Source organism: Phyllobates terribilis, unplaced genomic scaffold (assembly GCF_046119375.1).
Source record: "Phyllobates terribilis strain yellow unplaced genomic scaffold, ASM4611937v1 Scaffold_1__5_contigs__length_1240528914, whole genome shotgun sequence".
In the NCBI taxonomy this organism is placed as follows: Eukaryota; Metazoa; Chordata; class Amphibia; order Anura; family Dendrobatidae; genus Phyllobates; species Phyllobates terribilis.
In genome coordinates, this window is record NW_027362761.1 from 965,292,951 (window position 1) to 965,315,440 (window position 22,490).

Consider the following 22,490-nt stretch of genomic DNA (forward strand, 5'->3'; position numbering starts at 1 on the left):
GCAACATAATCAAGAAGTTTACAACACATGGCACTATAGCTAATCTCCCTGGACGTGGATGGCAGATGAAAGGGTGCAACAGAGAATAGTCCAGATGGTTGATATGCAGCCCCAATCAAGTTACAAAGGAATTCAAGATGTCCTGCAGGCTGGGAGTGCATCAGTGTTAGCGCAAACTATCCATCGACATTTGAATGAAATTAAAAACTTATGGCAGGAGACCCAGGAGGGCCCCACTGCTAACACAGAGACATAAAAGAGCTAGACTGCAGTGTGCCAAAATGTACATAAGCCAATATCCTTCCGGGAAAGTGTCTTGAGGACAGAAGAGACCAAGATGGAGATTTTTGGTAAAGCACATTATTCTACTGTTTACCGAAAACGGAATGAGGCCTACAAAGAAAAGAACACAGTACCTACAGTCAAATATGGTGGAGGTTCAAAGATGTTTTGGGGTTGTTTTGCTGCTTCTGGCACTGGGTGTCCTGACTGTGTGCAATGCATTAAATCTGAAGATTACCAAAGAATTTTGGGTTGCAATGTAGCACCCAGTGTCAGAAAGCTGGGTTTGCACGCTAGGTCATGGGTCGTCCAGCAGGACAATGACCCCAAATATACTTCAAGAAGCACACACAAATGGATGGAAACAAAATGTTGGAGAGTTCTGACGTGGCCTGCAATGAGTCCGGATCTAAATCCCATGGAACACCTGTGGAGAGATCTTAAAATTGATGTTAGGATAAGGCACCATTCAATTTCAAAAGGCTCTCACCCTTCAAATATGAGAGACATTGAGCAGTTTGCAAAAGAAGAGTAGTTCAAAATTCCAATTGAGAGGTGTAAGAAGCTTGTTGATGGTTATAGGAAGCAATTGATAGCAGTTATTTATTCCAAGGGATGTGCAACCAAATATTAAGTTGAGGGTGTCAACAATTTTGTCAGGCCGATTTTTGGGGTTTTGTGTGAAATTTTGTCCAATTTGCCTTTTTTTTTTTTGTGTTGATCCAATACACACAAAGGAAATAAATATGTGTATAACAAACACGTGTAATTGCAATTATTTTCTGGGAGAAATACTTAATTATCTGGAACAATTTGAAGGGTGCCAACATTTTTGGCCTTGACTGTATAGTATATCGCTAAATGTGTTAAAAACTGGCACAGACCTTTATGAATGTATGTATAGGGCACAACATAAAGTTTGTTTTATTTTACAACTTCTGACTAAACCGTTTAATAATTTTCTTCAAAAAATTCTTTAATGTAAATAAATCAATGAAATAGTCTGTCTGTTCCAGGAACATTAGAATCGATATTCCCTGTGGAAACTGAACGCTGCCTTTCCATAGGATATACACTTTTTTTTTTTTTTTTACAGAAACCCGGTAATTATATAGTCTACAATACGCAGGAATATCCATTGTGTAAGATCAATCTTGCTCCTCAGGAGACTGTTGGCAACTTCAAACGCCCATCTGAGATACAGACTAAAGCTGAATGTTTGCTACATGTCAACTTTCCATCAGCACACAGTATTTAGTTAGGTCGTTGTTGAGCTGACATAGGGCAATTGTAGTGTGAGGCACACATTACGAACAGCAGAGGTTTCTTTGTACCTTTCAATCATACCCAAGAGTTTAAGATTGCCACATACATTTTACATACCATTAAAGAAGCCCTCACATGAAGTTTTGTGTATATAGTGTAATATATATATATATATATATATATATATATATATATATATATATATATATATATATATATATATATATATATATATATATATATATATATATACATACACATACACACACACACATATATACTCACTTGCCACCACCTTCTGTGTCCAGCACCGTTCCGCTCCTCTCCTCGGTGATGTCACCGCTCTTCAGACTCTCCAAGTCATTCTGCGTTCTACGTGACCCGGAAGTGGCTTCAACACTAAGTCTAAGGAGCTTCAGAATGAGATATTGTAAGAGAGACGTCCGACTCATGCATAGAGCGGGGGCGGTGACGTCACTGAAAAGATGAGTGGAACGTCGCTGAATCCTGAAGAAGGTGGCGGTAGGCGAAATTAACAACACATGTACACTACATACACATATAAACATATTTATGGGGAAAAAAACTTCATGGAAGAGCTTCTTTCACTGACAACTTTTTTTTTTTTAAAGAGTGCAGGTAAGTTGAGTAGGAGTCTCATTTTCTTTAGATTGCTTATAGGTTTTTACTGTCTATTCATATAACATATGTAAATAAAAACATTATGAATTGTATTGACCACAATGTGGCTTAATAAATGGTTGATCTGCCCATCAACATTCCAGATTAAACAGATCAGAACAAGAAAGTGGGCTTGCTCAAAGTGTCGGATGATCTACAGACATACGTTACACATTTCATTTAAGCCAACAGCAAACTGAAAATCTAACATACAGTACAGACCAAAAGTTTGGACACACCTTCTCATTTAAAGATTTTTCTGTATTTTCATGACTATGTAAATTGTACATTCACACTGAAGGCATCAAAACTATGAATTAACACATGTGGAATTATATACTTAACAAAAAAGTGTGAAACAACTGAAAATATGTCTTATATTCTAGGTTCTTCAAAGTAGCCACCTTTTGCTTTGATGACAGCTTTGTACACTCTTGGCATTCTCTTGGCGAGCTTCAAGAGGTAGTCACCGGAAATGGTTTTCACTTCACAGGTGTGCCCTGTCAGGTTTAATAAATGGGATTTCTTGCCTTATAAATGGGGTTGGGACCATCAGTTGTGTTGTGCAGAAGTCAAGTGGATACACAGCTGATAGTCCTACTTAATAGACTGTTAGAATTTGTATTATGGCAAGAAAAAAAACAGTAAAGAAAAACGAGAGGCCATCATTACTTTAAGAAATGAAGGTCAGTCAGTGCGAAAAATTAGGAAAACTTTGAAAGTGTCCCCAAGTGCAGTTGCAAAAACCGGCTCACATGAGGACCGCCCCAGGAAAGGAAGACCAAGAGTCACCTCTGCTTCTGAAGATAAGTTTATCAGAGTCACCAGCCTCAGAAATCGCAGGTTAACAGCAGCTAAGAATAGAGACCAGGTCAATGCCACACAGAGTTCTAGCAGCAGACACATCTCTACAACAACTGCTAAGAGGAGACTTTGTGCAGCAGGCCTTCATGGTAAAATAGCTGCTAGGAAACCACTGTTAAGGACAGGCAACAAGCAGAAGAGACTTGTTTGGGCTAAAGAACACAAGGAATGGACATTAGACCAGTGGAAATCTGTGCTTTGGTCTGAGGAGTCCAAATTTGAGATCTTTGGTTCCAACCACCGTGTCTTTGTGCGACGCAGAAAAGGTGAACGGATGGACTCTACAAGCCTGGTTCCCACCGGGAACCATGGAGGAGGAGGTGTGATGATGTGGGGGTGCTTTGCTGGTGACACTGTTGGGGATTTATTCAAAATTGAAGGCATACTGAACCAGCATGGCTACCACAGAATCTTGCAGCGACATGCTATTCCATCCGGTTTGTGTTTAGTTGGACCATCATTTATTTTTCAACAGGACAATGACCCCAAACACACCTCCAGGCTGTGTAAGGGCTATTTGACCAAGCAAGAAGGAGAGTGATGGGGTGCTACGCCAGATGACCTGGCCTCCACAGTCACCAGACCTGAACCCAATCGAGATGGTTTGGGGTGAGCTGGACCGCAGAGTGAAGGCAAAAGGGCCAACAAGTGCTAAGCATCTCTGGGAACTCCTTCAAGATTTCTGGAAGACCATTTCCGGTGACTACCTCTTGAAGCTCATCAAGAGAATGCCAAGAGTGTGCAAAGCAGTCATCAAAGCAAAAGGTGGCTACTTTGAAGAACCTAGAATATAAGACATATTTTCAGTTGTTTCACACTTTTTTGTTAAGTATATAATTCCACATGTGGTAATTCATAGTTTTGATGCCTTCAGTGTGAATGTACAATTTTCATAGTCATGAAAATACAGAAAAATCTTTAAATGAGAAGGTGTGTCCAAACTTTTGGTCTGTACTGTATACACACTAAGAATAGAGCCTGCGGCTCTTTAAAGGTTGAAAACTACAAGTCTGGCATGCTGAGAGTTGTAGTTTTGCATTAGTGGGAACACTAGATTTGGGGCCTTTAATATATTAGGTATGGCAGAACACATCTGATGCTAGAAACGGCCAGAACACATTCAAAAGACTGGTAAGAAAAAAAGAGAAAGTAAGAAAAAAAATTGTTATTCGAGTTTGATTTTCAAATATATAGAAATAATCATCATGTTACAATTTTACTAAAAGTTTTCATCAAAACGATCACATAACATTACAAATGAAACCATGCAAGAGCCTTGACCGACCAGTACAGCTTCCGAACACGGCAGCTCTCTTCTGAAACAGCCCTGTGTAACATCACGAGCAATGTTAAACAAGAGACCAGCTCAAGAATTATTTAAGAAAAGTTTTTCAAAACATTTAGTCTTCTGCTTTATTTCATTTTGTCTTACTATTTTTTTTACTTGCAAGTCAATCAAAAGCATGTCCCATTTTAACATGACCAAGAAATAGACTGTAAAGGGAATAAAAAAACATTGCATACGGTAAAGTTTGTACTTTTTTTTTCTTTATTTCTAAAATGTAAATGATCTCATAAGTTTCCTGAAAAAAAAATTTTCATTTTTAGTTTAGTATTAATTGTCATTTGTTGCATTTCCTTAAAAGTCTGCACTTAATAGAAGGAAAAAAAAACTTCCACCAATTTAAACGTCAAAAGAAGTCATAACTCTGAAAAATGTTATCTATTTTTTTTTTATTATATACCCCTAATAAACTGTAATTAACCCAAGACATGTTGTTCATTATTGCAGGAACGGAACCCATTTTGATTGCTTTAGTGGTAAATGCAGCAGGGACAAACTATGAAGATTTTCATCATAATGTGCACACAACTTTTAAGAGCCATTTTATAGTCTCCTATTTGAAGGCATTGAAATCAGGAAAAGGAAACCAGGAATTAAAAGCGGATTAGGAATGGCAATGTGTTATTGGTGTGCTGCTGTGGCAGTGTACTCTGATTAAATGCAGAGCAACATGGTTGAAGTTAAACCCAAACCATTCTGCGGTAACTTAACCTTCCTCTAACTATTTATGCATGCTGTGTTTATGTAGAGTCCAAACATCTTAATTGCACGCCTATATTTCAAGGAAGCGCAGAGCTGTTGCTGTTTTCTATCTTCGTGGCATAAACTCCAGACTTTACACGGCTATGAAAAACTTTTATGCACAAGGTAAATTGGTGTGTTTTAATGTCAATCTCATGTTACATTTAATCCAGTGCACAGAAAACTTCAGAACTATATATGGGAATGATGAAACCATAGATTTGTTTTCAAAACGTATACATTTTGGCCTTTTTTATGCATAAATCAATTTTATTATGTTTAGTATATGAACAACCACAAATTAATGCTAGTAGTGGAAAACACTATATGTACTTATTCCACTGAATTACGTCTGTAAATACGTAAAAAGTTACATTGTCACTATAATTTCTCATTCAGCTGGGAGCATTACTGTAAAGGAGTTTAGATTTATTAAAGACTACTGGTTGCATAATGTCAATGCTGAAGAAAATATGAGGCTGTCATGTCACCGGTGTTCTAGGACTCATCAATAACAACATACCTGCCTCTGTCACCCATAACCCATCCAACAAACTACTTAGACTTAACAGAAAAATCAATAGCCTGCTTGCACTGGTTCCTGTGACTGCTTCCTTTGATTGCCAGTTTCTGTCTGGGGTCGGCCTTTACATGAGAAAGGGCTCCCACTGCCTAATGCTTTCAGGACAACGATATAAAACTAGCCAGCAGAACAGTAAATTCTGTCTCTGCCCTCCTCATCAATTAGGCCCTGCCTAGGCCTGCCAGTATAAATGTGACCTTTTGCATTTAGGGTGAGCATGGACTTGCTGGAAACACCATTGCACGGGCTCAGAGCCAGGAAATCTACTGACAAGTTAAACAAAACAGAGAGTTGTAACTGTCATAATTTGCATTGCACTTTCACGCCAACAAGGGCGTTATCAGTTGGGGCAAGCCCTGGAACACACAACAGAAGGACCCTTCAGTCACCCACACATGAATTCCTTACTGAAGCCTTATAAACAAGAGATTCACCAATTGTTTGCCTATCTGTGGGCACGTTCATTAAAAGCTGCACATGCCAAAACTCAGCAAAAAGGGCATCATGGAATCACAATGTTAAAATTATGAATTAATAAATGTAGAAGATTTAGAACAGTTTACACTAGGCTTCCATTCATCGGTTGTTTTGCCTAAAGCTGGACAAAGAGGAGCCGATTCATCAAGACTGGCGAAGCGTAGAATCGGTGCTGTGCCAGGCAAGCTGAAATAGAAGGTGTCAAATTCATTAAAAGGCGTGAATTTTTTATGCAAATTTTAAACTGCATTTTACAGTACCAGCAAAGTCTGAGATTTCAGAAATCTCATGCACACACCTTGTTTTTTTTCTCCTGTTTTGTCAAAGAGCTGCATTTTTGCAAAAGGCAGCATGTCACTTCTTTCAGCATTTTTCACGAATAGAAAGCAATGGGTAGTGCAAAAAAACAGCAGAAACGCAGGTATGAGGTTTTGCTGCGTTTTTTGTGCCAAAGCCCGCTGAAGTTGAATTAGGTTATTTTTTTCTGCACTAAACTTTATCAGCATGCACAAGAGAAAAATGAACACTGACAAAACTACAGAGAAAAAAACAGCAAAAACGCAAAAAAAAAACACAGCAAAACCTGCTTTTACGACATTGCTTCTTTACTGCCAAGAGAGCAGGTTTTGCCTACGGAAAAAAAACGCATCAAAAACGCAATGCGTGAACATAGCCTTAGTGGCGTGTGCCTCTGTTTCCTGCAATTGAAATGCTATTCCAGTTAGGGACTGGAGTAGCATTTCTGATGAGCAAAGCATTGGAATTTTTCATGAATCTGGCAAGCAAGCATGGTCATGCCCCCTTTTGCGCCATGGCTCCACCCAGGCTCTGCTTATTTTGTCAAAAAAGCCGCAAAAATTGTGCACAACTCACTTGTGAAAAAATGTGCGACTTTAAAAAGCGTTTATGCCAGTTTTCTGGCGTAAAAGCTTTGATGAATCTGCCTCTGAAAATTAAAACATTTGGCACTTAGTGTACTGATCCAGTGCCCAGTGTCAGATTTTATTTAGAGAAAAAAAAAAAAGCTTTGAACATTTTCCAGCCTTCGGACCAGTTCAGTGGAATAATGGATGCACTGGTTCTAGCATCAGTTTCTCACTGGTGTTTCAGCACCACACCAAGAGGGGGGAGGGGAAAAAGGGATGACGTTGATCAGATCTATGGGAACAAAGTTTTTTTTTATCCCTTTAATTTTTCAAGTATTAAGAAAATAATCAGTACACACATTTAGACCTAAAATGTTAAAAGAGTAGAGAGTAATTTTAAGCTTTCCACACCATTTACCAACAGCTAATGAGTATCGCAGTAGCAAGACGGTTGTTAATTACAGACAACAGTTACACTAAGGCATTTTCGAAGCAACGAGCGAGTATCAAACTGGTAGGCACTAACAATTACACTCCGATGTTACCTTGACTCCTTTATAGGGTTAATCCTACAATTGCATTATTTTTCACAAACACAATAAATACTTTTTATTAAAGGGGTTGTCCGGTCACAAGTGATAAGTCTGCAGTCAGTGTGCACTGCGGGGATTCGTCGATATGAGACCCAGGACCGGAAGCTATGTATATGTTATACATACCCCCAGCCATTCAGCACCACCTTTCTCCATACACTTGTATGGAGCGAGGCCATGCCCCGTTTAGTGATGTGAATGGCCAGTGGGCGCGTCCAACTAGAAAGCGCGGCCTCGCTCAATACAAGTGTATGGAGAGCGAGGCCACACCCACTGGGCGGGGTATGTATAACATATACATACCCTCCGTTACCGGGTCTCATACCGGCGAATCCCTGCAGTGCACACTGCCTGCGCTGGGGGAATTCATAAGTCTGCAGTCACACAGAGTGACTGCAGACTAATCACTTTTGAACGGACAATCAATTTAATGTATAGACTAAGCCCAACTTACAGGTTCTGTCTTGCACCTCTGTCTTTTTTTCATCTCTATCTGCCCCCTCAGTACATGCAGCTTAACATGACAGAATTGTGGCTTCTATTTTTATCTGCTAAAACTACATTTTCCAGCAGCACTTGCTTACTCTCAGTGCTGCAGACTCCTACATCCCCTTCTGAGTTATAATCAAGATAATTTAAGTGTAGAATTCACCTTAAGCTTCTTTGCTCCTGTTCAGTACTGTGTCGATGGGTATTATCTTCTGCCATCGACATAAATATATAAACTGTATTGTTTAACATTCTAAGCTACTTATAGCAGAGCTCAACACTCTTGTACTCCTCTACAATGACCGTGCAGAGTTGTGTTTATTGCCTGCTGCTGACTTATCAGTTTTGTGAAAATGCTGCTCTATTGATGCATACAACAAATGAAAATCATCTGTCATTTGCATCAATAGAAAGGTATTTGCAGTTTCAACATCACTGGTCTCTCAGCACCAGGCAAAAAACAGCTCAGGTAATCTAAGCTCCTGTATACAGAGCCTTGTCATGCAGAACATCACACTGTTTAGCCCCCTCATGCAGTATATTTCTCACCCCACTGTGTAGAGAGCCCCCTCCTGCAGTATACCGCTCATCCTGGACCCCTGTATACAGCCCTATTGCGAAGTACATCGCTCCTCTTAGTTACCAGCACACAGGCACAAGGCTGCCTCCAGTTAGGAGCACTGCACTGTAATGAAGGAGGCTTTGCCCATTTCAGTGATATCCCTCACAGCAGAAGCCCCGTTCTAGACACAGCCCAGAGCATAGCTATATTGGCTCTGTCTAGAAGTCAAGTGAAAGAGGAACTTCACTGCACATGATCAACCTTTATCTGAAACTATTAAAAGGAGGATAGGAATGGCAACAAAGTGTAAATAGAACCCTGACGGTCACCCTTGATGATCCGTTCACAGGTAGAACCCTGTCAATCCAAAGCTGCAGGTGGGGAGAAACCCCCGCATACCCGCATGTCTGTCTGGTCTCCAGTGGTGCTTTGCCCCCCGGCTTTCAAAGTATGTTTTTCTCAAACGCCGCAGTGTTTCAGAGTCAAACATCCTAGCTGAGATCATACAGTCAATGCCTGACATATGCTGCTCCTGGTGGGCAGCATGTATCAGCTGTCAGGTTCACTTATTGGGATATGATTCTGGAGATGGGAATACCCCTATATGTAGAAGATGTAGTAATAATAATATTAGCAAATACCTCCAATTAGAAATGTTTATAGTTCTTATTAGCTATGTCGCTTACGACATGTGCAGGGCATTGCAATAGCTTAGGTGTCCATGGTAACGCTGACTAACAACTGTCACTATGAGTGGTTGTAACCCAGGATACCTAAGCTACTGCAATGCCCTGCAAAAGGGGTAGAACTATACTACATTTTAAATTGAGGTATTTACTAATATTATTATTTATTACTACACTTACTACATATTGGGATAAGAGATGACAATACCCGTTTAATTCAACTTATCCTAGGCTAGAATAAAAATTGTAAGATCCGCTAGCAGTTAGTCCACTGATTAATAGAAATAGCAAAAGACTTCATTTCACACATAAGCAGATGACAACATACACTGTATGTGTAATTATTAGGCAAGAGCATAGTTTTATGCAGATTTTTCAACTCCAATTGATTATTTGTGTAAAGAGGAGGGTGCGACCTAAGGAGAACATCATCTAACAAGGTGTGAAGAATTATTAGAAAGATTGTTTTCCTCAGGTAAGATGAGCAAAAAAAGAGATTTAGCTGACTCTGAAAAGTCAGTGTTAATAGTATTACAGAAGGATGCAGCACTCATGAAATTGGGATGTGATCACAAAACCAAGAGAAATGTTGTTGCAAATAGTCAGCAGGGTCGCAAAAGAATGTGTTGACAAAAAAAGACGCAATTAACTGCCAAAGATTTCAGAAGAATCAAACATTAAGCAACCAGGAAACCGTAGGTGGCGTGCCCATGATGCGGATTTAATGCGTTTCCGCGGCTGCATTTCCGCCGCAAAAATGCATTAAAAACGCATGTTAAGTTGTCTGCCATGCTTCCCAATGATAATCTGCATGTGCTGTGTACATGCTGCGGAAATTTCCGCTGCGGATTATCATTGCGGAAAAATCCGCAGCACGACCTTTAATTTTGCAGAATCACAGCAAAATCACCGCCATTGACTTGCATTGGACCGCATAACATCCACATGACTACACGTACACATGCAGATATTATGCGATTCAATGCGCGGATGGTACCCGGGTCTGGAGAAGAGGAGACTCCTCTAGACCCGGGTACCATAGTACCTGTAGTTAAAAAAGAATTATAATAAAAAAAAAAAACCTGTATACTTAACTTCTGATGGCCCCCTGTCTGCTCCCGGCGGCGCTGCTGGCTCTTCGGCTGCTCGTGGTGGTAAAAGGACCTTCTAAGACATCATTTAGTCATGTGACAGGTCACGCGACCTGTCACCTGACTAAATTACGTCATGGAAGGTTCTTTTACAACACTGCGAGCAGCCGAAGACACAGGACGCACCGGAGAAGGAGACTGGGGGCCATCAGAAGGTGAGTATAATGGGTTTTTTTGTTGTTGTTTTTCACAATTTTTATTTTTTTTATCTTTTTTTTTTTTTTTTTTTTTACTATTGATGCTGCATTTGCATCATAACTTGGTGACAACATAAATCCATGCCAGTTGCATGGATTTCTATTATGTGACCAAGTTGTCAAGTACTTTTCCAAGTGATGCTAAAATCGCATGGAAAAGCGCTTGACAACCCACATGCCAAATCGCATGTTCAAAACGCTTCACAAACGCTTCTAGTTGGCAGAAAAAAAAGCATGTAAAATCCGCATGTACAATCCGCATGCGTTTTTTTCTGCCAGAGAGATGCAGAAACGGTCCGCAGCATTTCTGCATCGTGGCAGTTACCCTTATCCTCCAGTGCTGTCATAGTCCAGAACTGCAGCCTCCCTGGAGGCCCAAAAGAACAAGGTGTTCAATGCCCAGGGACATGGCCGAGGTAAAGAAGTATCTCACACCATCCTTATTGAAAAAATGACCAAGTATGCAATGGACCAGGCAACTGTTAGGTGGATTCATAACTGGCTTAGTGATCGGACTCAAAGGGTGGTTGTAAATGGCTTCACATCCAGCTGGATGAATGTCTCAAGTGGGGTACCACAGGGCTCCGTCCTGGGACCTGTATTGTTCAACATCTTTATCAATGATTTAGATGAAGGAATTGAGGGTAAACTGATTAAATTTGCTGATGACACAAAGCTAGGAGGGATAGCTAATACTAGAGAAGAGAGAGAGAGGATTCAAAAAGACCTAAATAAACTGGAGCAGTGGGCAGCAACCAACAGAATGGTTTTTAACAGGGAAAAATGCAAAGTACTACATATGGGCAATAAAAATGAAAAAAGCATATACAGAATGGGAGGAATAGAGCTAAGCAACAGTACATGTGAAAAAGACTTAGGTATACTAATAGATCATAGACTGAACATGAGTCAACAGTGTGATGCAGCAGCAAAAAAGGCAAATACAATTCTGGGATGTATTAACAGAAGCATACAGTCTAGATCACGTGAAGTCATTATCGGTCTTTACTCCTCTTTGGTCAGACCTCATCTGGAATACTGTGTACAGTTTTGGGCACCACATTTTAAAAAAGACATAGACAAACTGGAGCAAGTTCAGAGAAGAGCGACCAGAATGGTGACTGGTCTGCAAACCATGTCCTATGAGGAACGGTTGCAGGATTTGGGAATGTTTAGCTTGCAAAAAAGAAGACTGAGAGGAGACTTAATAGCTGTCTACAAATATGTCAAGGGCTGTCACATTGTAGAAGGATCATCTTTATTTTCATTTGCACAAGGAAAGACTAGAAGCAATGGGATGAAACTAAATGGGAGGAGACAGATTAGATATTAGAAAAAACTTTTTGACAGTTAGGGTGATTAATGAGTGGAACAGGCTGCCACGAGAGGTGGTGAGTTCCCCTTCAATGGACGTCTTCAAACAGAGGCTGGACAGACATCTGTCTGAGATGATCTAGTGAATCCTGCTTTGAGCAGGGGGTTGGACCAGATGACCCAGGAGGTCCCTTCCAACTCTACCATTCTATGATTCTATGATTCTATGATTCTAAGGCTGAAACCCGGCCACCACTGAACAAGACACATAAGTGTAGATGTCAAGACTGGGCCAAGAATTTCAAAGGTTTTATGGACTGATGTGATGAGAATGACTCTTGATGGACCAGACAGTTGGGCCCGGATCAGTAATGGGCACAGACCTTCACTTCAACTTCGTTGAGCATGGCTACTGCCTGGTAGCACCACCAGCATTTTTTTTTTATTTATTTATTTCAGCGCTGGAATGGGCTAAGGTTCCTGACCCTAATTTTATACTTACTAGTTGTTCCTATTGCGCCAGTCTCGCGCCGCCATCTTGTGACCACAACTTCTGACTGACCGAAAGTTAGAGGTAGCAGTCACAAGCTCTCAATGTAAGTCTAAGACTCTCATTTTGGCTCCAATAGACTTACATTGAGTAGTGACTTCTGGATCACCAAGCAAACACTGGAGCAATCTGGCAGTTCACAACCTACAGAAGATGACCACAGCGGCGCCGACAACAGATGATGATGGCGGCTGGTGAGTAGAATACTAAGGGCAGGGAACTTAGATTTGGCATACCACTCCAGTAGTAAATTAAAAAGACACGCTGGCGTGGTGCTTTAAAGATTTGCTAGTAGGACCTTTTCAGGTCAAAGATGGACTCAAAATCAATTCCCAAGCCTAGTTGTTATTTATTTATCTTTTTTAGAAGAAACTTTCTTCAAGCAGTAGTAGAGGAAAAAGTCTGCATCTTTTATGCATGCCCGGAAGTCAGGGAGCACAGTGCACATCACAGGGTCTGTGACAGGGCCCTGTGATGTGCAGGGGAGGGGGGATAATTAAGCAGAGAGGCGGGATTTAGGGGCATAATAAGCACATAGGCGGTGATTGCTTGTCGTCCCCTGAACGCCAAGCCTGTGGATAAAGAATTGATTAAAGCACTTTTCTCTGCAATCAGACCTCTACTATGGGCCATACAGGTAAGTATAGATTTACTTTTCTATACCCTGTATGGCCATAGTAGAGGTCTGATATCGCCCAGGGGGGTGATAGATTCCCTTTAAAGATGAAAGAATCATGACATTGCCCCTTCATCACCTGACCTAAACCCTACTGAGAACTTGTGGGCACGTCTTAAACAGGAGATTTACAGTGAAGGAAAACAGTACACCTCTCTAAACAATGTCTGGGAGGCTGTGGTTGGTGATGCCTAAAAAGTTGATAGTCAACAGATTAAGAAAATCAACTCCATTGATGGAAGGCCTATAACATATTGAAAAGAAGGGTGAATATATTGGTCACTGATTGTTTTTTTTGAAAAGTCAGAAATATATTTTTGTACATTTTGAGTTGTTTGGTTATTATTCTCACTTTCACAGATTAAAAACAATTGAGATGAGAAAATTTACATTTTTCATTTAGTTGCATAATAATTCTGCACACAGATATTCTAAGACAAAACCTCACACTTCCTTAAAAAAATCAGGTTTGTTAAACCTTTTTGGATTGGCAGACAGCACTGTAGTTGTTCAATAATAAAACTAATCATCAAAAATACAAATTGTCTAATTGTGTACACCGTGTAATTACAAATATGTCTGAATTTATCCTTACTGACTGTACAGCCAAAGTTAATCAAAGGAGGCGCCTCCTCACTATGATGCCTCATTTAGACGTCTGTTTTTCATGTACTGTACATGTTCTAGGAATGTTTTTCATCAATAGAACATGTACCCATTATAATCTATGTATGGTGTTGTTCATATGTCCAAGGTTTTTTGTGGACAGTGTGCCAGCAAGAAAAATTATGGAAACAATTCAGTTTTTGATTCGAGTCACGGATGAAAATTATCCAGAAAAGTGTATGAGCCTACGAAAACTCCCTGATTGAACATGTATGGCATCCATGTGCTATCAGTGTGCAGTCCATTTATAACATGGCAGTGGGAAAGAAAAGCTGTCCTGTTGTAATTTTTTTTTATTTTTTTGGCCATATAAAAAATCATTGATGAAACATTTATGGCGAAATTGACACTGACCAAATAGTGAAAATTACTATTTTTGTGCATGAGAAAAATCACTGATGTCTGAAGGAGGCATAACTCCTCATTACTATAGCCTTATATTATAGAGGGAGCATGTGCATAAGTAAATGGCAGTGTGCAAGTTATTAATGAATGACACACTGCCTTAAAATTAGCTGAAATCAATTCTGACAAGTTGAAATTTTAAATACACATTTAATACATAGAATTCAAGAGAAACATTATTCCTAGAAAAGGATTAAATAGTCACATTATCCTAGTACCTTCAGTGTCCAACATGTATCAAATATCCTATGCCACATTATTTAGAAAAAAAATATGAAGATAAATAAACGCTGAGAGATGTGGACAATGCTTGACTAATTTAAGAGGGGCTATTTTGGCCGCTAAACAAAAGTATGTAAAGATTTTTCTCACAAGTAATTCATGTGGAGTCTTAAAAAAAGAAAATAGTTTCATTAAAGAGCAGAAATTTCCCTACAGTAAACTAATACAAGAATCCTATAACTTGTCGAAACAGCAACAAAGACTGTAATAACCAGCACCAAGTATATGCACAATAACCTGAGAGTCTATCGTTCACGTCATATTTAAGCCTATGACAAGACCAGAAATTAAAATATATGAGGATTAAAATTGAGAAGGCAAAATACTCTGTAATACAAAGCCTTACAACCTGTGGCTCCGCAATTGTGAATCTACACAAAGGGGCCTCGGATTGAGGACCACTACTCTTACTAGTCATTTACCAAATGCTATCCTAATCTGGATACATTATTGTAGAAAGAAAAAAAATGAATAAATTAAATCTTCGCTCTTGACTGGCTACATCTTCTGAAAATCTGAGCATGGGCGTATTTGTGCCTTGCATGCTTTTTTAAGATACTACGTGACAAAGGTTATCACAAGGTCTTCTACTCTGACATGACCATGGACATAAAATTATCAGAAGATTCAGTATTTACATGCACATATCAAATGACCAGAGAGTGAATCATAGCAAAAAAAAAAAAAAAAAAAAAAAAAAAACCAAGCTGCAGTTTTAAAAGAGGAAAGAAGCAGGATCAGCAGGAAAAAGTAGGTCTAATCGAGCCATGATGGATCGGTGTACAGTCCTGATACAGTGATGAACTAGGCATCTGGTAGCACCTCAAGTCATTATCTGTCCCTATCTGATAGTGAAGTGAAAGGGCATGGAGAGTGTCCAGATCCAGGGAGCAAATCATCTGAAAGCAGGCAGAGCTATAGATCAAAGTGCTTCCACTGTATCCAGAGTTAATGTCATCCCACCAAACCAGGCCCCAACAGCAGGCAAAACCAGGCAGAAAATCAGAAAGGCTCCTTAGGATCCAGAGATAATAAGATGGAAAGAAGAAAACAGGAGACAGACTGGCAGGACTGGGCCTAGGCAGCTGGATTATATCCTCTTTCAAAGTGCGGGAAAGATTCCCACTCTCTCAATTAATACAAATTATTTCATATAGCTTAGAAGTAACATAGCTTCTAGGATTTAAATATACAAAAAGACGTTTTCAGTATATATCTTGCACGGCATCGCTGTATACAGGAGCTACAATGCCTTCCTGTGTAGAAAATAACTCCACCTAATGCTGAATAACTGTGGTCAACTCCCATATGGGGTGCTATTTTTCCTGGTGTGCCATACATTTGCATTGGTTACATAGAAGAGAATACAGGAATACTTAATTCACAAACAAACGTACCACTAGACAAATGGTATGGGAACGTTCTGAACAAATATGTGTATAGTAAACTACATTGTTTATTCCTGACTACAAAACGGCCAGAGTGATAGAAAAGTCAAGAAAGGTGCATTAACCAGTTCGGGAGCAGCTCCACCCAGGTTAATCCAAACGTTTTATATTGATAAAATGGAATGCCAAATATAGTGATGCCATTCACTGTTTCTGGAGTCTCAAATACTATAAGGCGCTGCACGGAGAATTTTCTAATAAGCAGATGAAATGGGGGTAATAAAAAAAAAATGTAATGACAGAAAAAGCTAGCCTCCCAGCCGCAAAAATAGTAAGAGAAAAGATGCATTTATATAACTTCAGTTTACAAAACAAAAAATCTCAGAAAAGTAAATATAGCAACAATTATTAAAAAGAAAAGTGTTGTAATATTATAACCCTACAGCCAAATGATAGGAATGATTAACAACTACCATATGGGTTAATATACAGCAGCGTAAATGTAATAAATACCATACTATTAAATATTACAAAAAAAAAAAGTTCTTTTAACTATAAATACTCAACCATACCTATAATTCATCATATCTAATAGATTAATAATTTAGCTTTCCTGCATGTGCTTTCTGCACTTTGATTTATAAACTGTATCTCTCTATCATGTATTAGGAAAAATCTGTATTTTATAAGAATTCAGGGTTCCAATATTTAGCTACTAGAATCAAACTTCCCATCAGTATATCAAATACTACAGAGAAAATATGACATCAGATGTAAGGATGCATAGAAAGGATGCCAACTAGTACCGCTGTCCTAGCACTATGCTGCCCTGCACAAGGCAGTGGATTCTTTGTTGCATATTTACCTGCAATCAGGTTGGCATTTTTTTCAACAGATATTTAACCAAAATTAACAGAAAACAGTCAGCAGAATGATACAGAAAAGTAAAATTGTGTTTCCAAATATGTATGCATAATACCTATATTGTAAAAAATTAAAAACTACACACATACACATACATTATATATATATATATATATATATATATATATATATATATATATACACACATATATATACACACATACATACATACACACTATAATATATATATACACACACACATATATAATTAACAAATGCACAGAGGCATAGAGCTCTTTAGTTTCTAGGTGTACTTAAAATATGAAATATAATAAATTTATAAGAAATGTTTTAGAAATTAATACAGTTAATTAAATAACATGGTAAATGATTAAATTCTGCGACTACAAAGTGTGAAATATATTTAAAATATGTTTGGATAAATCTACTTAAATCTTTTGACAAAAACCACCAAGCCATAAACATACAGGATTAGATTTTATATATACGGACAATATATTATTTTACATGCAATCCCGATTACCAAAAAAACACAGTGTAAAGGCTTTAGTGATTCCCCGGTAACAGCAGCGGTGCCATCCCCCGGTCCACACACTGATCTCGGCAGGGCAGGGATGTGCGCATGTGACGGACACCGCTTGTCTCCCTAGACCGCTCTATTCTGTGTATTCTATTCCCTATAACGCTCAGTTGTATAGTAGCCGGGAGCTGCGCCCTGTAGCGCCAGTCTGGCTGCACACAGCCGAGCGCAGGGCAAGGCCAGAGACAAGACACAAAACAAGGAGAGAAACTTTCTTCAAAGACACAAGAGAGACCAGAAGGAAAAACCTGGTGATGAAGGCGATGCCCTCTGCTCCGGAGTGATGACAGTGCGGCCGGGTGGCAGAGGACGCTGTGACCGGGAGGAGGCCGTCATCTCCACCAGTGTAATATGTATAGAAGGGGCTCACCCCATTATCACCTGCTAATATGGAGCCCAGTCCCTCCGCTGCAGGGCCCGCCGCCTCCTGCACTGCGCTACAACACATCCCCCTCCACCTGTGCAGCTCTGCCTCGTACATTGTAGAGGCTCTGCTGCCATCCAGCCCAGTGATGCCCAGCAGCTAGATGCCACCCATCATCTACGGACCGCACTAATGTGGACAGATATTCGCCATGTCATCTATGTAGGTATGCGAATGAAGAAGGATTCTATTAGCAGGGAGCATGGAAGAACCACAAGGAAAATCACCAGGTACATATTTACAAGCAGAAAAAGGTCTATTATGGTCCGAATCTAATTATAAACTGCGTATTCACATATATGTATATTTACTTCTATTTTCACACACATCTATATATATATATCTCTATCTATTTCTATCTATATGTATATGTACACATACATACACATCACCTATACACATATATAAATACATACACATAATCTATATACATATATATATATATTTATATATATATACACACATATATAATCTATATACATATAAACAAATGCATACACAATCTATATACATATATAATCTATATACATCTATAAATATACTTGCACATATAATCTATATACATACATAAACACAATAGCATATCTATATACACACACATCTATATACATATATACATGTAGGAGCTCCTGCATTACTTTATTTTATTATGATAATTATAATTTTGCGACTTCTCTGACTCTGTACAATGTGATATAAAATACATAAGCATATAAATATATAAAATTAATACAATACCAGAAAATTATAAACATAACAGTAAAAGATTAATACGTGTGTAAATACAGTATGTATATTATTTTTTTGAATACAAACGATATACACGCAGGCACACATACATTCTAAAATGATAGATATTTTGATCTTCAGTAGATACATTCTTGACATTCCTGTTGTTCTACTTCTTAGAATAGATACAGATAGAATAGATGGATAATATCGTGCCCACAGCCCTGGAGATGGCCCGTACACTGATCCCTACAATCGGCAGAATTAGAGGGATATTACAGTAACAAGTGATACATTTCAGGGTCCCAGGAATGAAATCACGGTTCATTTGGGAGGAAGAGAAGGGACCAAGCAGAACCTCAGTGCAGCTGCACATTCACACGGCGCGGCCGGGGCATAGCGGTTATTTGGAAGTCTCCGGTTGTACAGCAGCTATACACAGTACCATTACCAATAATGACGGGGACACAGGCGGGTACATGCGGCATCGCTCCGCTTTTATTGGAGTTTCCGCGCTGGTTTTGTTCCCGGGTGATCACACTGATGTCAAACAGAACCAGATGTGTAATAAGAGGGGATGGCCGTCACGTGTTACCCCTTCCTACAGGATCGGGAGGCCGGGGCTTGCATTGCCCATCTCCGGAGCTGCCAGCCACACACCACCCCGTGGATCTCCTTGGCCCCTCACTATGGCAGAACCGGAGAGGCGCGGTCCCGGTCCGTGCAGGTGATGCGGCTGCGGGGTCTCCGCCGCGCAGTTCCCGGGGCCGCCGCTCACGCTGATTGGCCGAGGCGTTGACAGCTCGGCGTTCTATTGTAGGGAGCAGGCCCCGCCCCCCGCCAGGGCCCTGGGACCATTCATAAAACTAAGTAACTCCTGCACTGGTGCTGACATTCAGCCACAGCTGGAGCCGGGTGGGCGCCACAAGCCTGTGCCACCCCTGCATGTGCCAGCCTGGGCCTCTACCACAGCTCCTGCACCCGGGGAAACTTGTGCGCACCAGAGCGCGGCTACGCCTCCGCCAACAAGGAGCCAGTGCCAGGCTGAGGATGCCACCGAGCGCCACCACATCTGCCCGGTGCTGAGCCAGAAGCCAGAGGTCAGCAGCCGCAGCAGCAGGTCACCCCCTGGCACCACGTCGTAAAGCATTGGATCCCTCAGCGTACTGCGACCCCCCGGTGTACAGCCCGGACCTGTGCCCCAATATGATTGCCGCCCAGGCCAAGCTGGTCTACCAGCTCAACAAGTACTACACGGAGCGCTGCCAGGCCAGGAAGGCGGCCATCGCCAAGACCATCCGGGAGGTGTGCAAGGTGGTGTCCGACGTGCTGAAGGAGGTGGAGGTGCAGGAGCCGCGCTTCATCAGCTCCCTCACCGAGATCGACGCCCGCTACGAGGGCCTGGAGGTGGTGTGCCCCACGGAGTTTGAAGTGGTCCTCTACCTCAACCAGATGGGGGTCTTCAACTTCGTGGATGACGGCTCGCTGCCGGGCTGCGCCGTGCTGAAGCTGAGCGATGGCCGCAAGCGCAGCATGTCCCTCTGGGTGGAGTTCATCACGGCCTCCGGGTACCTCTCCGCCAGGAAGATCCGCTCCCGCTTCCAGACCCTGGTGGCCCAGGCCGTGGACAAGTGCAGCTACCGCGACGTGGTGAAGATGATCGCGGACACCAGTGAGGTCAGGCTGCGCATCAGGGAGCGCTACGTGGTGCAGATCACCCCAGCCTTCAAGTGCACGGGCATCTGGCCCCGCAGCGCGGCTCAGTGGCCCCTGCCGCACATCCCATGGCCGGGCCCCAACCGAGTGGCAGAAGTGAAGGCGGAAGGCTTCAACCTACTGTCCAAGGAGTGCTACTCCCTGACCGGCAAGCAGAGCTCCGCGGAGAGCGACGCCTGGGTGCTGCAGTTTGCGGAGGCGGAGAACCGGCTGCTGCTGGGGGGCTGCAGGAACAAGTGCCTGTCCATCCTGAAGACTCTGCGGGACCGCCACCTGGAGCTGCCCGGCCAGCCGCTCCACAGCTACCACATGAAGTCCCTGCTGCTGTACGAGTGCGAGAAGCACCCCCGGGAGACGGACTGGGACGAGGCCTGCCTGGGGGACCGGCTGAACGGCATCCTGCTGCAGCTCATCTCCTGCCTGCAGTGCCGCCGGTGCCCGCACTACTTCCTGCCCAACCTCGACCTTTTCCAGGGCAAACCCCACTCTGCCCTAGAGAGTGCGGCCAAACAGACGTGGAGGCTGGCCCGGGAGATCCTCACCAACCCCAAGAGCCTGGATAAGCTATGAGGCTGGCCACAGCATGGGACTCCACCAAGGACCGACTCCAGAGCAGGCCGAAGGAGTGCCAGGCAGGACAAGCCGTGGCCATGGCGCTCCCATAGACAGTCGCCACACACAGCACACACTTACTAATGCACTTGCAGATCAGACATTGGGGACAGTGATCACCTGAGCAATAATCTCATTGGGACCTGCTGTCTACATTGCACATTAGGGACAGGGGGAGAGTGGCATCTAGACCTTGTATTTATTGTGCCCAGGTCACTGCCAGGGATCCGGACTGTAAGGGGCACATTGTACAGAGGACCAAGGCCCGGCGCCCCTTCTACAGGGATCTCTAGCCCACAGGGGACATTTCCTTGCACAGGAGGAGAAGGGGGGACCCTCTCCTTCCAGACAATGTGAATCCAGTCACAACAAGCAATCGGACTTGGAAGGTACATTTCCTATAAGATGTAGCCATGTTCTTCTTTTTTATTTTGCCTGAATGTTTGTCACTAAGTGAACAAAAAATTATTTAAACTATATAATGTCTCTTCTAAAAGTTCTATGTATGATATAGTGCCAAGGTCAGGCTGTGCCCAGCGGCTGACACTCCACGTCTGAATACCGACTAATAAAAAAAAACTTCAAGATCAGTCCTCTGTCTGTCCTGAATGTCTGTGGCCCCTGAGCTGGAGGGGACACTGCCTGTACATCATTACTGGCGGGGGGTGGGGACACCGCATGCAGCAGAGTTATTGCTATGTATCTAGACTGTGCACAAATACTGGGAACAAGGAACAGTCTTCTAAAACGAAAGTGGGGAATGTAACTACATGAAGAGAACAACTATAGGGTGTGTATAAGATATATATATATTAGTGAATGTGTGTAAATTAATATTTGCATTTATATATATATTATACATCTCACATACAAACATTAATACATACACATTCTAGTGCTCTGCATACTTATAATTCTATATTTCATTCGTCTAAAATAAATATATACACACACATACCCAACTATATATATATATATATCTATAGATATATATAAACAAACATTAATATACACATTCTAGTGCTCTATATATTTAATTCTATATTTCATTCTAATATATTATATGCACATACCTCACATACAAACATTAATATACACATTCTTGTGCTCTACATATTTATAATTCTATATTACATGCTTCTATTATGTATGCATATATACACACACATACTAATATATATATATATATATATATTAGTATTATACACGCACATATATACTAATATATATATATATATACACATACATACACACCTATAAACATTAATACACACATTCTAGCGCACCACATATTAATAATTCTATGTTCCATATTGCTACATGATAGATATGGATTTTCCTGGTAACATCCTTTCCCTTTCGTTGTCCGCACTGCCATCATTACGATCCTGTACATATTTAGCGTTACTCTGATCGGAGATGTCACAGTAAAAAGTGACAGTTCTTGTAATGGCAGCTCGGCTGTCGGGGAGGTGACGGC

At 41.2% G+C, this 22,490-nt stretch overlaps 2 protein-coding genes across 4 annotated transcripts in view; one reads left to right on the forward strand and one right to left on the reverse strand.

The window, feature by feature from the left end:
• LRBA (LPS responsive beige-like anchor protein) overlaps nt 1–22,490 on the reverse strand; it is a 646,348-nt gene that overhangs the window by 271,399 nt on the left and 352,459 nt on the right. The gene's annotated exons all lie outside the window — the stretch shown is intronic.
• MAB21L2 (mab-21 like 2) lies at nt 19,527–21,600 on the forward strand. Its single transcript, XM_073642522.1, has one exon. The coding sequence runs from the start codon at nt 19,889–19,891 to the stop codon at nt 20,966–20,968; it is 1,080 nt and encodes a 359-aa protein (XP_073498623.1). The 5' UTR covers nt 19,527–19,888; the 3' UTR covers nt 20,969–21,600.

What these genes read in the sequence shown, in the direction of transcription:
- MAB21L2 (XM_073642522.1), top strand. Translation starts at nt 19,889, where the DNA reads ATGATTGCCGCCCAGGCCAAGCTGGTCTACCAGCTCAACAAGTACTAC.